This window comes from Mastigoproctus giganteus, chromosome 6 (genome assembly GCF_048544385.1).
Source record: "Mastigoproctus giganteus isolate SK-2022 chromosome 6, ASM4854438v1, whole genome shotgun sequence".
Taxonomy (NCBI): domain Eukaryota; kingdom Metazoa; phylum Arthropoda; class Arachnida; order Uropygi; family Thelyphonidae; genus Mastigoproctus; species Mastigoproctus giganteus.
The window spans coordinates 72306736-72324654 of NC_143580.1; the positions used below are offsets into that span (position 1 = coordinate 72306736).

Consider the following 17919-nt stretch of genomic DNA (forward strand, 5'->3'; position numbering starts at 1 on the left):
GTTATCTCTTTATTGGTTTATTTTTTATATACCTGTTATTATATATCTGGACATGGTGGCCTAACTACTTAGGTCACTGAATGTTTTAACTTTTTATAATATGACCAGTATTTGGCGCATTATAGCCTCAGTTGCTGATGCGCTAATAAAACCCAAACCACGATTAACATTATAATTTGGTGCGTTCTTTGAAGGGCCTGCTCGGTGGTGATCATTATTGTTCACTTTGTCTGAAGGTTTTTACAAACCCACAGCAACTATCAGCACATACTTGTCCACATTCCTTAATCGGTGCAGGGTCTGCACCCATCATAGTGGAAGCAACCTTGTTTATGCAATACCTGCAACAGGTTTCAATGGCAGCAAGTGTTTGGGTTGTCACTGGGTAAACAATACTTGCTCAGAACTGCATCGCTGCCACATTTGTTTGTGAAACTATCTCACTAAAAATGCACACAAATGCCAAAAAACAGAATTCTGTTGTTACTGCAAGACAATGCACAAGCCTCAACAGTTTCATCCAAAAACTTCAGTTTCTGTAAGGTATTTCAATACATAAACAATACTATTAAACAGTGAACACGTGGCTGTACTTTGTGTTGCTTCTTTTGAGGACCAAGAATGCAGAGTGGGGCTGATCTTGCATGGCAGAGATTTTGGATGAACTGTCTGGGGTCCGGAAGACAAAGAAAAGTGCCCCGTACAGCCAAAAAAAATTTGACGTGCCGAACTGAAATGTAACAATCTACGACTAGTGGTGCATAACCTTTGTAGTTCCAATGGGTACTTCATACTTTCTATCTTCAGGATTTTTGATGCGTCGAAGTTTTGGGCATTTTTCTCAGCTCGTTAAATGTCATCTTCCTGGATTCATACTTTCCAGTGCTGCGCTGAAAACTGCCAGCAATGTTTGAGCTGCCTGAGGTTCGTAAGGGTCTCTTTCCTCACGAGTTCCACAAATTAGACACATTAGAATATGAGGGTGCAATTCCAGACAAAAAATTTTTTTCAACCAGAATTCATGATGAAACTTGTACGGAATGCGAGTTACGGTACCATGAAAAGTCATGCAAAACTTAGTTTCAAGTCAGATGCCTGCAATGATGTTAGGGTATTGCGAGATTCGTGCAACAAACTTCGTTCTCTTTATAGCTGCTCGCAAGTTGACCCCCTTCGGTCAGGACATAACTATTGGCGAGGCCTGTAGCAGGATCTTTGCCCGCAATTTTCTAGAGAATCAAACACAATGACGGTCCTACCCTGAAGTGGATACATGGGCATAAGCACAGTCATAAAATGTTGGCCTGGCTTTCATGGTTGGAACAACAGAACAGCATTAAAATGCAATGCTGTTCAAAAGAGAACGGGAAGAACATACAGGAGTGGTAGCAAGTGCAGTAACAGTAAGACCTCTTCAAAAATGGACTTGTAGCCCGTCATCCTAAGAAGAAGCCCCTCCCCACACAATAAATGAAAAATAGCCGATTAATTCGGTGTAAGGAGCAGGTCAAATGGACCCCCCAAGCAGTGGGAAGTCAACTATTTTCTCAGATGAGAAGAAATTCAACCTGCATGGCTCTGATGGTAGACAAAACAATTCGCCTTAGACATGGTGAAGAATACCATCCAAACTGTACGGTGTCTACAGTGAAATTCCCTACCAGCCAAATGATATGGGGGTGTATTTCGTATCACGGAGTAGGACACCTGCACTTTATAAAAGGTTCTGTAAATTCCAATGGATACCTGGCTATATTGGAAGGCAAATTGCTGCCAACCATTAGACCATTTCAACCTGCCAAGTAACTGCATCTTTCAGGACGACTCTACTCCTTTTCATTGGATGAAAAGCGTAAGTAGGCACTTCTGTAATTACTTTAGCTTAATTTCTGCATTAGAGGTTGGACAGTAATGTTTACATTTGTTACAGGTGAAAAAATGGTTGGAAGAACAGTCCATTACAACTCTTAGCTGACCAGGGAACAGCCCGGACCTGAATCCTATGGAGAATTGTTGGTATCGTGTGGAATCTGCAGTTGCCCGAAAGAAACCAGATTCTTTGTGTTTGGAACCATGAACTATCAGTTGATTTTGTTCAGAAATTGATCTTGTTAATGTCTTGACGGTGTGCTGCTCTCATCAGGGCCAGAGGCGGTTCAACTAAATACTAGTTTGTACCTGGTGAACTTTTCATTTTGTTTTCCATTTAAAATTATAATCTGAAGCAAATTGAGGGCTTCTGATAACATTTCAGCCATAATTCTTGTTTATCAAAACTGTCGTATAAATGTCGCAAATTCTCATTTTGGAATATTTGAAGTAATGTTTGATATTTGAGAGCACCTGTCAAATATTACTTAACTATTAATATCTTTTATTTATTTCTATTTGTGATGCTAGTCATTAATGTAACATACCATCGCGAAAAACCAGTGTATGTTGTCTTGGGTAAAGTCGCTCATCCCTTTGGGATCAGAAAAATAAGTAACGACTCTGTTAATTGAGTAAACAAGTGGGTTCTTTTCTAAAAGTCATGTGAGCAAGTTATATCTGTGGGTTCAACCTAATCTTATGGACAAAAAGACACACTTCTCATGTGTATTTTTGCAGCAGCATCTAGAGATAACAGGCAAAACTCAGAACTGTAAACCATTCTGAGGAAAAGTGACAGGATGTTAATGATATATCTGGTTTGGTGGCACAAATCTAGTCTGAGACGAACCAAAAGTTCGACAGTTTTTGAATTTGAAAAAAATCTTCATTCGTTGATGCATGCCACTATCAGCTCAGGAAAACATCACTCCCAAGTCTCAAACATTGTCTTTAGCAAATAGCTCGGTACTAAGTTGAGAGTTTTTAGTACCACTGTCAAAGTTCAGAAGCCTTTCTAAACAGACTCTATAAGCGTAAGTATCTGAAGCTGAGTGGACAAGTTTATCTTCCACAAAAAGATCGACGTGACTAAAGAGTGGAAGAAACTAACACCCACATTCTCTTGCATGTCTTTACCGTAAATAACCTTTTCCCAGATCTAGATATTCTTCCAACGTTCCCGAATGAAAAATTCAATCGGCCCTGTTTTGTCCACAGAAGCACTGGGTAGGAATGTCACATAGGAAGACCACTCAACACATACATTATTGGTTGCGGGTTGGGCAAACAGATCCAATTCAGACATCATTGAAAAATATCTTGGTATTTCCAGCTTCTACTTCCTTTCTGGTTGCAGAATTTTTTCTTAATGGCTGTTCCCACTTCAGATGCTTGATTTATAAATGCCCGCTTCACTGGCACTCCAGACCTAACCACAACCTGGGAGGAATCAGTTAAAAACATACTAAATGCCATAATACAAGATCTACCTGGACTATTAATGGAGGACCAGCAGGCAAATGAGGAATATAAGACATACCAAATAGAGCCCCTTTTCACAATAGATGAACTGCATGAAGCTGCAAGACCAAGGAACAAAAAATGTCCTGGCCCAGATCTTATTGAACCAGAGATGATCAAAAAAGCCACAGAAACCATCCAGAACTTCTACTTCGACTATTCAACTGCTGCCTAAGGACAGGCCAGTTCCCATCTAGATGGAGAACAGCCAATCTAAAGCTGATACCCAAGAAGCCAACTAAACTCCAGGAATTACCATTCTTATCGCCCAATAGCTCTGCTCTCAACGCTAAGCAAACTATATGAGAGACTGCTGCACAAGTGATTATATTACCACAAAGCAAATCTAAACACATCCAAGCAGTATGGATTCACACCAGGATCATCGAAAATTGAAGCCATCCAAGGTCTGGTCACAAAAGCAGCTCAATGCACTAAGAAGTACTTCCTTGTTATAGCGGTGGACTTTGCCTGGGCATTCAACCCCCTTTGGTGGCCGAGCATCCTGGGCAGTGAAAGTACCAATGAATTTATACAACAGCATTAAAGCTTACCTCACAGCAGACGGGTACAGGTAGTGACACAGACTTTGCAGACGACTTGGTGCTGATGATTGCGGTGGACTCATGATCCGGATTGGAGGCACATGCAAACCAAATCGTTTGAATCCGACAGGACTGGGCCATGCTCCGTACTTCCAAAATTTCACCCAAGAAGACACTCAGTACTACTCAAGGGCAACTTAAACCTGAGAAGGCCACTGCAAATCAAGATAGCTGGGAAAACAATAAAACTGTCAAATCAGGTTAAATACCTTGGAATCATCCTTGATCGAAATTTATCCTTCACGCCACACCTTATGTACCTAAAAGATAAACACAGAAAATATGTGCCATTGGTAGCCAGAGTTACACGCAGGGATTGGGGACTAAACAGGAGAACCCTATCCCTGTATTATAAAGCAATCTTTATCCCGGTTATCACTTACAGGTTTCCCATATGGTATGTGAAAGTGGGTATTGCAGTGAATAGAAGATTGATGGAGACGATTCAATGAAACATTCTGCTCACAATAACAAGGGCGTGTCATACAGTGAGCACAAGTGCACTGCAGGTCCTGGCAGGGATTCTACCTCTGGACCTGGAAGTAACCCGCTGCAGGCTTATGTATCATCTATCCAAGGGAATGCCGACCACAATAAATGACTTTACCATTGACATTACCAACAATCAGAAGAGAAAAACAAATAGTAGATCACTTTACATATATATGGAAAAACAGGTGGAGCAAAACCAGCAAGGGAGCGAATAGTAGATCACTTGACATAGATATGGCAAAACAGGTGGAGCAAAACCAGCAATGGAGCGATAACATGCAAATTCATCCCATACTCACCAAACTATACCCAAAGGCCCCAGCGTGGCTATACCTGGGATTAAACACAACCTTCCTACTCACAGGCCATTCAAAGCCAAACTGAATGCACTGGGCATCACAGAAGACTGGCTGTACTACGGAGAACAGGAAACATGGCAGCATATTATGCATGAATGTGAGTTGTATGAGGACCTTAGAAGCCTCCTAATCACGAGGATCCAATATGTACCGAACAATGAGGAACTCCACCAAATAGACACGCCCGAGAAGTTCACGGCCCTCAGTCACTATGCACAAGAACTCTTCTCCAGAAGGAACACATCAATAGCCATCTACCAAGATGGACCAAACTGAAAAACCCCAGCGCAGACATATCCAGCCAAATACAACACGAAAACTCAATGACACCAGACTGACACCATAAAGCCATGTTACAAAGGAAGAAAAGACAAACCACATTTGGAGGGGACCTGGACCTGTGCGTATTCTTGTGGTAAGCCAGACCCAACAAGTCAGCAGAGACACTGCTGTCAGATAACAAGACTTGTTGCATCCACTGGACTGAGCTCTACTCCAGGAATGAAGCCATCAAGAAACAGACAACTACACCAGACTAGACAAATGCAGCAATGCTGCAAAGACTCCCTACAACAACCTGTACTGCGCCCTAGTGCGGTGCCTTTCTTCCCACATTTCCTGGTGGGGAGGGGAATACCTCCTCCCCTCCCTCCTCTCTGGTGGGGCATGGGCATGCCCTATTACCAACTGTAGGGTCACCTTCCCTAATGACCTTATATTTCTGTCTTTCCCCCCACTCTTCCTAAACAGTGTACACCCCACACAGCTATCAAAATTCAAAAGTACAAATCTAACTGCATTGTTATTAACCTTTCGGCTTCCATTTTATCCAGCGATTTCCCAAAATGTTTTATTTTATTTATTATTTTTTTTAAGGTCCTAGCACTGAAATATCAGGAAATTAGGTGGCAGGACCTGCCAGAGTGAAACTAAAACTACTGGGTTCCTGGTCTGCCTCCGTGGGGTAACGTTAGGCAATATCCATACACTTTAAATTTCTGGCATTTCCAGTGAACTGGTACACCCACAATGAAAACTACACGGAGATGGGGGAAACTCCTGGTGCCATCTGACACTAAATACAATGAAACATTCTGATGAGTTAGTTGGAAAGGTAAGCAGTGCTGGTGTCAATGCAACATCATGGGATAATGATCACTGTTAAAAAGGGTTGCTGTGTGTTGAACATTCAAATATCAGGTATAAGGCTGTTGAGCATAAGGAGAAATCTATGGCTGAACCTGTTGAATCAATTAATTGATCACTTAGTTTTTCTGTGATTTGCCTAAATTTTCCCAAAGGGGATGATGACAATGTTCTGGAAGACAGTAAGATTGGGGAAGTCATGTAACTAGTTTTTCTAGCCCTGCAAATGTAGTGTTCTGGTTGGAAGGCAAGTATAGTGAGACAACCATTATTTCAAGATGTTTATAATGTGACTGATTTGGATAAGACACAGAAGCTAATTAATAAAGCTACTTCTCTATACTGTTGTACTGTTTAAGTTATTTTGTGTTGCGAGCATGCCATTATACTGTGTAATTGTGACATATCCATTTGGAGAGTTAGATTTATTTTTCATAGGCAGAAGTCCTGCTGCAGGAAATTAATCATTGTTAAATTTAGTGGAACCCTCAGCTTGCTTCCAAGGATCTGTGGGTTTCTGCTGTTCAGCTTTGCATTTCCCCTTTTTAAGAAAGTATGCCTTACCTGTGTCCTTTTCTTCTTCAGAAAATATTTCCGAGACTGGGTCATCCCAGAGTGATTCATCTTCTATTTCCACGAAGGCTGGTTTTATCTGAATTACATCAGGCTTGGAAGTATTGTTCTTTTATTGAGAAACAGCTGTTTGTTGTAATGTTAGTGTATTTACTGCTTTTTCAGGCTTGGGTGCAGTTTGGATGCAAAGTATAGTAACGAGTACACCATCTTGCTTTCCTTGTTATCTGCTTGACATAACTACAAATAGTTCCTGTTTATGTTCATTATCACATAACTTAATGAGGTCCCATTTGGTAACAACTCCTCTTGAAGTATTCAGAATAGAATATGAGATAGTAATTGGAATTCCTCCAAATAGGTTTTTTTTTTTGTAGCTGATCAGACTATCTTGTTTTAAATACTTCAACCAAAGATCTCTTCATCTTAATCTATGGGAAATTTTGGGAGACCCTCATGCAAAAGTACCAAAAGGTACTTTTGCATGAGGAAAAGTGAAAGCTTACACTAGACTGATCAGTTGTTGAGTGCAAAATGAGAAACCTGTAGGTGGCAATTTTGTTCATGTCTTATGCCAATTTATAGAAAAATAAACAGGTTCATGATGTTTTCATCCTGCTATATTTGGGTCAGTTGATCTTGTAGTTTTTTGGGTTTTGGAATCCATTTACTACTTTTAGTCCTAGAAGGGCTATTTTCCCACTCCTCCAAGGTTTCCAGAGCTTGGAGGAGGAGGGGGGAATGAGGAGGCAGGAGCAGTGCCCAAAGTAACCAAGTGGCATGGCAAAGTAAGTTGTGTTAGTAGTATCAGAAAAGAAACAGAAAAGTGAATTTCCTTTTTGGGCCTTAGCTTACTTTTTGTAGTAGTAAAAGAGCAACTTTAGATTATAAAAACAAGAAACTGTATTTTAGAATAAAAGAATCTACAATCACTTTCCAACCAAAAGTACTAGAGCAAACACTTTAGAAAATGAACTCGCTTAGCATCCCTCTTCCTGCCATTGGTGATTTTACTGTTTCATGATCCCCCTTGTTAAATATAAAATTGACATGATCCCTCAATGTAACCCCCAAGGGAGGATGACAAGATTTTTAGAGAAGAAAAATGGCATTTTATAAATTATGTAGTAGAAAATTTTATTTGAGCATTGCGAAAGGAATAAAAAAATTGTTTCCTTTTTAATTTAAACATTAAAATAATTGTTTAATATTTTAATTTAATACAGCAAAAATAACAAATCAAATTCTTATTCTTCAATTAAGATTAGAAAACAATAAAAAACTAACAATTACAGAACGAAACAATTAATAAGAAGGATGAGCCCGGATAACCAATAATATTTGATCCATATTTGGATGCAATATTTGAAATTGCTAATCTTGTGTCATCTGGATCAAGTCTGGAACAATGTTTTGTTTTTATAACTGTTAAACAAACAAACCAAAATATGTAGACCCGAAATGTGAAGTTATCTTTGTATCAGCATTTTCGATAATTCTGGATACTTATCTCAAAGAGAAAGACACAATTTTTCACAAGTAGTCTTAAAACGAGCATGTAATGTTTTGTCAGATGACAGGTCGATAAGATCTTCCTTTTGCTCAATGGTAATTTCAGGGGCATGAAGAAATTTCAAAAGCAAAGGATCACAAATCCAATACAACTTTTTTTCTCCTAGAGATACATTAAATTGTTTGGAAAAATTCTTAATTAGCATTGTTAGGTGGGTGGCAATGATATCCTTAAATTGTAAAATGTCAATATTATTGCTATTAACAAAATCAGAAAAACATGGGAACATTTCGGTATTATTACACTCAAATTCAGTTTTCCAATGGTTAAGTTTATTTTTGAAAGCTTCTGAGTATTAATATATATGTTCCTTGTCCTTGAAGACAAATTTAAATCGTTAACTTTTTCAAATATATCAACAAGGTAGCTAAGTTTTCAAAGCCATTTTTTAATTGTAAACAATTGAGCAAGGTTCTGATCTTATCTGATAAAAACAATAAAACTTTGTGTTTGAGGCCAAAAAGACGTCGCAACACTTTACCACTGGACACCCACCCAACGAACACGCTGTGTTCGTATATAAAAGAAGCGTTTCATCCCATTTCTTTACAAAGCAATGTGAAATGTCTGCTATTTAAGCTTTTAATTTTAATAAAGTTGATCACAGTTACTGCATCTTTCAAAACTCCGTGCAAATCAGTTTGCATTTCCTTTGCTACTAATACTTCTCTATGTATAATGTAATAATTCAAAACTATATTTGGGGCAATTTCCTTTACTTTGCCTTTTACACCTTTATTTTATCCTGTTGGTGCAGCTGCACCATCAATGCAGCTCGCAAAGCAGTTGTTCCATGTGAGATTATTTGTTTGAAAGAAAATGTTTATAACATCAATCTTCTGACCTGTCGTTCTTCCTTCCAAAGCTCTGCAAAATAGAAAATCCTCCAAAATATATCCCCCTCGTAGCAGTATCAGACATATACAATAAGTTGAGCACGGTTTGAAATATCTGTGGATTCATCGAACTGTATTGCAAAAATTGGACTTTCTCTCAATTGATTTAATAAGCTGAATTTTATGTTGTCTGATAACTGTAATACACGTCGAAAATCTCTCTGGACAGAGGAATGGTTTTTAAATTGTTGCTGTACTTTTCTTCATGCACAATTGAAATAATTTTTATTGCAGCAAGGAGAATGCACTGAATTATGAAGCAGAATAAACTTGTGTGAAACACACTTGTTATGTATATTTACTGCTACCGCACATTCACACCTCTGGCTTTAGGCAATACAGTACAGGCAATTTGAGAATTTGTGCTGTAGGAAGCACGAATTAAGAGCTAAAGGGATCACTGTAGGAATTAATTGAGTAGTACTTCTGAGTACTACCCAGCATTTTAGTAGTACTGAGAAGTCGCACTAGTCATCTGCTTTTTGTGTGCCCATAGCCAGTGAACAAATTAGGTGTATTCCTGACACGGTAGGCAGTAGGATTCATTCGTACCTCAGACTTAGTTGGAGTAGCAAGGTCGCTACACACCTACAGTATTGAAAAAGTAATTTTAACAACAGGTTTTTAGCGTTTATGTATACAAAAAATAAATTTATTTAAAAATTTCCACGACCCCTTTAATTTATCCCACCCTCTCTCCGGGGGTTGCACCCCACTGCTCTAGTGCACAAGCATTGAGCTGTGCAGCTGAGTGCTTGATTAGTCCCTCATTTTAATTCCTTCGAGGGCTTTTTATTTTTTTTTGGTGCCAAGCTCTCCCATTCACATCCTGCTATTGAGCTTATAAACTAATGGTATCATTAGTTTATAAGCTCAGTAGCAGGATCTGAATGAATTAATTGTAAATGAATGCTAAACTTTCAAATGAAGTGTAAAGCACTGGCTAATGAGCACAAAGACAACTACAGTCAGTCCTCGTATAGCACGATAGTTGTGTTCCTAGAAACCCTCGTGCAATGCAAAAACGTGCAATATAAACAACAGGCCCTATGGGAAAAATAGGATTAGGTGCCGACTACTCAAGATTGAACACACATTTGTAACCAAAACATTACCGAACACAATAAATAATCATAATAAAATACGTATTTTATTACGACTATTACGTAATATAATATTGCTAATGCTTTTGCTTCTATCGTAAGCAAACTTGTTGTTTGTTTGATTTTCTATCCAAACAGATAACAGCGGTTCCATCTCTTCCAATTCTTTGTGTCTTAATCTAATGGATTTTAATTACACTTTGAGTTGTTCCTGCTATCAAAGTTGTTTTCATTTTCTCTGCATTCTTTGTAATTCTCGGCATTGCCTCATTTAGGTCTGTAGCACGTGCAATATCACATGGTCTTTCATTTCACTCAAAGCGTTTCACAATTTCATATTTTTTCTCTATCGACAGAGGCAAACTGGCCATAAGCCTTACCAGGGAAACCCCGGTGGGCCAGAGGCCGGTGTGATTTTGGCCATAAACCATAGTATGAGGCCACTATAAATTTTCCCCGGTAAGAATTTTTGACCCAGTCTGCCTCTGTTTATCGATATTGCTTTTCTTTTTCTCTCTGAATCTGCAGTGTCTTCACCAGGACGCTTCCTTTTCACACCTTTTAAGTATTTTACTCATTTTTAGGGAATAAAGCACAATTACAAAACGAGGAGGCACGCTTGATACACATAAACAAAGCTGCGCACGTGTAGCAACTGAATAAACAACACCGTAAAGGCAGAGATACACTATTAACACCTCACATTTTACTAAAGCACATTTCTAGGGGTTACTACCATAAAACAATAAAAACAATTTCCAGTTACGTTTATGCTAGTGGACCCTGTTATAAACTGGTAGTAAACTCGATCTAATTGCATTTGCGATAATACAGATAGCTGGAATTTTATGTTATTATGGTGAAATGTGTTTCCCCTTCACTGATATAAATACAGTACATTTTCAGAATCTTCTCTTCATTCCTATCGTTTTGCGTTCAGTTGGGGGTGATTCTGTGTTCGACTGCCATTTCTTGTAAACAAAAAGGCGAATCGTGCATAAGCGAATTTGGTTCGTGTTATATAAGATATCGTTCCCCTATTTATAAATCGTGTATGATCGAATTTGTGTAGTGTAAACGTGTTATATGAGGACTGACTGTATTATTAATATCTTGAAATCATTGGATGGAGGGTTATTGAGATATTTAACTACACAAATTAACCCCGAAACTTACTTTAACTAGGAAATTAAAGGCATTTACACTAAATTCAGCAAAAAAAAAAAAAAAAAGAAAAAAAAAATTTTTTTATTGCCATGATCATAAAAAAATTCCCGACTATGTATATCACTTTGTAATCAGTGATCGTATAATCACTGATTATCTACATTATTATGCACTTATAATAGTGTAGCAATTTTCATGAATTTGCCATCAGTAACAAACATTAGAAAACAAATGATATGATACATAATGCCTGTATGGTAACGAACATATAAACATACACTAGTATTAAAAGAATTAATATACGTATATACACATACTATATGTAGATATTTACATATAGGCATGAATGCATGTATACACAAATGTCACCATGAAATATATGGGTAAATATGACAAGTAATGCAGCTATCAATATTTAAGTCAGCACAAAATGGCCAATATACAAAAAATTTTTCTGTACTCATTAATTACTGTACTTTCAAATAAGATATAGAGTAAGAATCAACATAACTGTAAAATGGAATTAACTGCAAAAAAATACTAGAGAGGCCATACTTAAGAGGAGAAAACCAACAGCTTTTTATACCTGTAAATTGCAAAGAGAAATATATCTATCCAAAAACTCAAGAGTGATGAGGAAGGTGAATACTAACCAAGGCATCTAATAAATGACATATGAGTATTCTGTCTTGCATTATGTCAAACTGTTTAACACAGGAGTCAAATGTGTATTTGGTTTTTAACCTTAAGCAAATGTTTACACTACATCAGAAAAAAAAATAATAATAAATAATAAATAAGTATGTCTTTACCAGAAATGATTGATAATTTTAAGAGAATGTTACACTTTTTAAATTTACAATGCATCACAAATGATTGTCTGACCTGCATTCTGTAAAGTTTTTCTCCTTAAATTAATATTTTGACATTATGTTAGCCAGAGATTAATGCAGGAGAGGTATGTACTGGTAATACTCCTGCAAAAACTATCCAGTGTTGAATCTATGGGATATTCTTTCCTTACAAGAAAGAAATGTATTCATATAAAAAATCTGCATAGTCATCCTAATAAAAGGAACAGTATGCAATAATTGCTTCTAATATTCCACCCAAAAATTAACTATCTTTAGGTCTGTTTTCAACAGTTTGTAGAAATGCTTTTCTTTTAACTTCATCTATCTCTTCTGCTTACTCTTTTTCTGCTTATCTTTCCCTTTTGAAGATGGTTCTTGCTTTTCTTTTGTACGTTTAGGTGCATTCTTTTTTACCTTCAAAAATAACAGAGCAAAATCATAAAGAGAAACAATAAAATGAATTTTAATTAACTATATTTATTATAATTAGTATCACAATGTTCCTTTATAAAAGATGCAACATTTTTCCATCATGACTGTCTGGGGACACTTCTCTCTCCACCCATGACAAAGCTGGCTTAGGTCTTTTAGAATTCTGCCCAGACACAATAGGAGGGAGTTTATGACGAGAGCCTTGCCAATCAATTTGGCTCTGGAGAGATTGTGCAAGGCTCATGGGGTAGAATTTTCTCAGTGTGGTCTATGCTTATTAACAGGAGAGTCTGCTTCTACAGGGATGGGATTCATTTAAATAGAAAGGATGCAAGGATATTTGCTGATGCTAATGAGCTAAAGAGGCAGTGTTAAGTGGGTTAGAAAACTGCAAGCTTGGAGGGATACACAGACTAATAGATTAACAATAGCTGCAGGCAAAGGTGAAAGTGATTCTTGCTCTGCTTCTGTTGGAACAAGCAGAGGTCTTGAAAGTAAGGTGTAGGGGATTTCAAGGACTGCTGGAAGTCATCATGAAAAGAGTAAATGCACAGGCTGTGTTAGGGTAACTAAGAGTAAGAACAGGTGCATGTATACTTATCTTGGAAGAACTTATCTTGGAAGCTACTAGGCTTTACATACCAACTAAGAAATATTGTTCAAGGTTTAGGCCAAAATGGATGTCAGATGAACTAATGAGGCATATGGCAGAGAAGAAAAATGCATGGGATACTTACAAATTAACACATGACACAGAAGCCTATGATAGATACAAGTTGATATGCAACCAAGTTACAAAGGAGGGTAGGCAGGCGAAGGCAGATTACGAGAAATCCTTGGCAAGGGATGCAAAGAAAAACAGCAAAGAGTTCTTTACTTATGTAAACTCTAGAAGGAAATGGATGAATCAGATTGGTCCACTTGATATTGATGGGTCAAGTGTTGATGATCCTGCTCAGGTGGCTAACAAACTAAATGAATATTTTGCATCGACATTCACACATGAGGAGTTATTCAGCGAGGGGAATGCCAGAGGTGTATTCAACTCTAGCAGTAAATTACAGAATCTTGAAATAACTGGGAGTAAAGTGGAGGAGAAACTGTTGAAGATAAACACAAGAAAGGCACCCGGGGTGGATGGGATCTATCCAGTTATATTAAAGGAGGCAGCAAAGGAAGTAAGCAAACCCTTAGCCATAATTATGAGAGCTTCCTTGGACTCAGGAGAGGTACCCATAGACTGGAAATGTGCAAATGTGACCCCAATTCACAAAGGAGGATCAAAGGCTGACACAAGTAATTATAGACCTGTGAGCTTGACTTCTGTTCCAGGAAAATTAATGGAGGCACTGGTTAAAGACGCACTGCAGGATCATTTAGACAAGACTTCAGTTATAGCTCAGACACAGCATGGTTTTGTTAAGGGGAAGTCTTGCCTGACCAACTTGATTGGATACTATGATGCAGTCACAAAAGAACTGGATGCAGGGAATAACTTTGATATTATATACTTGGATCTTAGAAAGGCTTTTGATACTGTTGCACATGGAAGACTGTTACACAAATTGGAGCAGTGTGACATTGGAGGCAAATTGCTGCTATGGATAAAGGGGTGGTTGAGTGGGAGAAGACAGAGAGTGGTAATCAATGGACACTGCTCATCGTGGACTGATGTTATTAGTGGAGTCCCTCAGGGCTCAGTGTTGGGTCCATTATTGTTTTCTGTATTTATAAATGATATTGATGATGGTATATCGGGATTAATGTCCAAGTTTGCAGACGATACAAAGGTTGGCAGGGTTGTCAAGGACACTACTGACACTATGCTTCTGCAACAGGATCTGGAAAGGTTGAGCAGATGGGCTGAGAGGTGGCAAATGAAGTTTAACATTGACAAATGTAAAGTACTACACATGGGAAACAGCAACCCCAGAGCAACGTATCAACTCTATGGTGCAACACTGACAGTGGTAGAGAATGAAAGGGACTTGGGGGTGGTTGTGCAGGCAGATATGAAGTTCTCTGAGCAGTGCAGACGGGCTGCAAGAGTAGCTCATGGAGTATTGTCAATGATATACAGGAATTTTTCCAGCAGGGATAAGGAGGTGATTATTCCATTGTATAAGGCGATGGTCAGGCCACACCTAGAGTACTGTATACAGGTCTGGAGGCCTCATTTCAAGAAGGATGTAGAGCTGCTGGAACGAGTACAGAGAAGGGCAACAAGATTAGTGAATGGAACAAAGGGGTGCTCTTACGAAGAAAGGCTTAAGTTTTGCAAATTACAGTGTCTGGAGACTAGGCACCAGCGAGGTGATCTGATAGAGGTGTATAAAGCCTTGAATGGTTTAAGCATGCTCAATGCTGATGGGATTCTTCCTCTAGCTCAGAATAATCACCCGAGAGGGCATAAATTCAAATTGAGGAAAGACAGATGTAGGATAGACGTGCGGAAATTTGCTTTTAGCCAGCGGGTGGTTGGTTGGTGGAACAGACTTCCATCCCTTGTGGTGGAGGTTGATAGCCTAAATAAGTTTAAGGCTCAGCTGGACAGGTATTTTGAACGAACAGAGGGGTGAAATGGAAGTGGTTTTTTTTTTTTTTTTTTTTTTTTTTGGCTGATGCTGCATAAGCTTGCTTTCTTGCATCAAATGCCTCTACTAATGCTAATGCTAATACTTGCATACACATCATGCTAGGAGTATAGTAAATAAATTTGATGAATTTGAAGGGTTGGCCAAGACATTAAATGCAGACACTGTTGGGATTTCAGAGATGTCATGTGATTCAGATATAATGGATGCAGAATTTGAATATAAAGAGTGCAATGTATACAGAAAGGACATCCTGGATAGGAGGGGGGGGGGGATTATGCTCTTAGTTAAGAAGCATATAAAATCTAAGGCAATGCATCCAGTTGATATGGGTGGCCAGTGCAATGTTGAATCAGTCTGGTGTGACATGCAGAGGGAAAACAAAAAAACAAGATGAGTGTACAGTCAGCCCTCGTATAACACGTGTTTACACTACACGAATTCGATCATACATGATTTATAAATAGGGGAACGATATCTTATATAACACGAACCAAATTCGCTTATGCACGATTCGCCTTTGTGTTTACAAGAAATGGCAGTCGAACGCGGAATCACCCCCAACTGAACGCGATACGATAGGAATGAAGAGAAGATTCTGAAAATGTATTTATGTGTTTTATATCATTGAAGGGGAAACACTATTCACCATATTAATGTAAAAACCAACAATTCCAGCTATCGGTATAATCACAGATGCAATTAGATTGATTTTACTACCAGTTTATAACAGATTCCACTAGCAGAAACACAATTGGAAATTGTTTTTATTGTTTTATGGTAGTAACCACTAGAAATATGCTTTAGTAAAATGTTGAGGTGTTAATCTCTGCCTTCACGGTGTTGTTTATTCGGTTGCTACACGCGCGCAGCCTTGTTAATGTGTATCAAGCGTGCCTCCTCGTTTTGTAATTGTGCTTTATTCCCTAAAAATGAGTAAAATACTTAAAAGGTGTGAAAAGGAAGCGTCCTGGTGAAGACACTGCAGATTCAGAGAGAAAAAGAAAAGAAATATCGATAAACAGAGGCAGACTGGGTCAAAAATTCTTACCGGGGAAAATTTATAGTGGCCTCATACTATAGTTTATGGCCAAAATCACACCGGCCTCTGGCCCACCGGGGTTTCCCTGGTAAGGCTTATGGCCAGTCTGCCTCTGTCGATAGAGAAAAAATATGAAATTGTGAAACGCTTTGAGCGAAATGAAAGACCATGTGATATTGCACGTGCTACAGACCTAAATGAGGCAACGCCAAGAATTACAAAGAATGCAGAGAAAATAAAAACAACTTTGATAGCAGGAACAACTCAAAGTGTACTTAAAATCCATTAGATTAAGACAAGGAATTGAAAGAGATGGAACGGCTGTAATCTGTTTGGATAGAAAAATCAAACAAAAAACAAGTTTGCTTACGACAGAAGCAAAAGCATTAGCAATATTTTATTACATAATAGTCGCAATAAAATACGTATTTTATTACAATAATTTATTGTGTTTGGTAATGTTTTGGTTACAAATGTGTGTTCAATTTTGGGTGGTCAGCATCTAACCCTATTTTTCCCATAGGGCCTGTTGTTTATATTGCACGATTTTGCACTGCACGAGGGTTTCTAGGAACACATCTATCATGATATACAAGGACTGACTGTATTATACTCTTGATGCCGATGAGCACCATGAACAGCTATACAGAGAAAGAGTGGGCCAGTAAATCACAATGACTTATAATGGAGGATTTTAACTTTCCAAATGTTTACTGGAATTTGGGGGTTGGTCATACATACAATAACAAGACTTCTGTAGATTTATGCAGATAAAAGAACCACTAGGTGGCAGTGATCACAGTGTATTGAGTTGGGATTTACTTAAAGATTTAACTACCATCAAGGGTAAAGGGAGGGGTTTTTGCTTTCATAAAGCTGACTACATTGGTCTCATATAGTTATTAAATTCTTTACAGTGAGACCAACTGGTGATGTTACCATCAGCAAATTCTAAATGGGAAGGATTCCAGGAATTAATCATAGAAGCTACTAGGCTTTCATACCAACTAAGAAATACTCTTCAAGGTATAGGCCTAAATAGATATCAGATAAACTAATGAAACTTGTGACAGAAAAAAATGCATAGGATGCATATAAATTATTGGGCAGCACAGAAGTTTAGGGTAGATATAAACTGGTATGTACTCAATTCACAAAGGAGGTCAGGAAAGCGAAGGCAGATCACGAGAAATCTTTGGAGAAGGATGCAAAGAAAAACATGAATCAAACTGGTCTACTCGATATCATTGGTTTGACTGTTGATGATCCAGCTTAACTTGCTGACAAACAGTGAATATTTTGCATCTACATTCACACATGAGGGATTCTTTAGGGAAGGGGATGCTGGAAGTTTATCAAACTAATGGGGAGCTAAATGATTATGAAATAACTGAGGAGAAAGTGGAAGAGGATTTGTGGAAGTTAAACATAAGAAAGGCAACTGGATTGCATGGGATCTATCCAATTATATTAAGGGAGGCAGCAAAGCCTTACCAATAATTATGAGATCATCCCTTGATTCAAGTGAGGTCTTTGCAGACTGGAGATGCACGAATGTATCTCCAAATTCACCAGGTGAAACAGGTAATTGGAGACTTGTTAGTTTAACTTCTGTTCTAGGGAAAATAATGGAGTCACAGGTAAAAGAAGTAATGCAGGTTCATCTAGACAAAGCTGCAATTATACTTCG

At 38.2% G+C, this 17919-nt stretch overlaps 1 protein-coding gene across 4 annotated transcripts in view; it reads right to left on the bottom strand.

The window, feature by feature from the left end:
- Positions 1 to 12195: 12195 nt before the first annotated feature.
- The window catches only part of Gnf1 (germ line transcription factor 1), a 397251-nt gene continuing 391527 nt past the window's right edge, over positions 12196 to 17919 (bottom strand). For all 4 annotated transcript variants that reach the window (XM_090376044.1, XM_090376043.1, XM_090376042.1 and 1 more), the window contains one exon: positions 12196 to 12575. In XM_090376044.1, the coding sequence (XP_090232170.1) occupies positions 12483 to 12575 (93 nt within the window). In that variant the 3' untranslated portion in view covers positions 12196 to 12482. The remainder of the gene's footprint in view (positions 12576 to 17919) is intronic.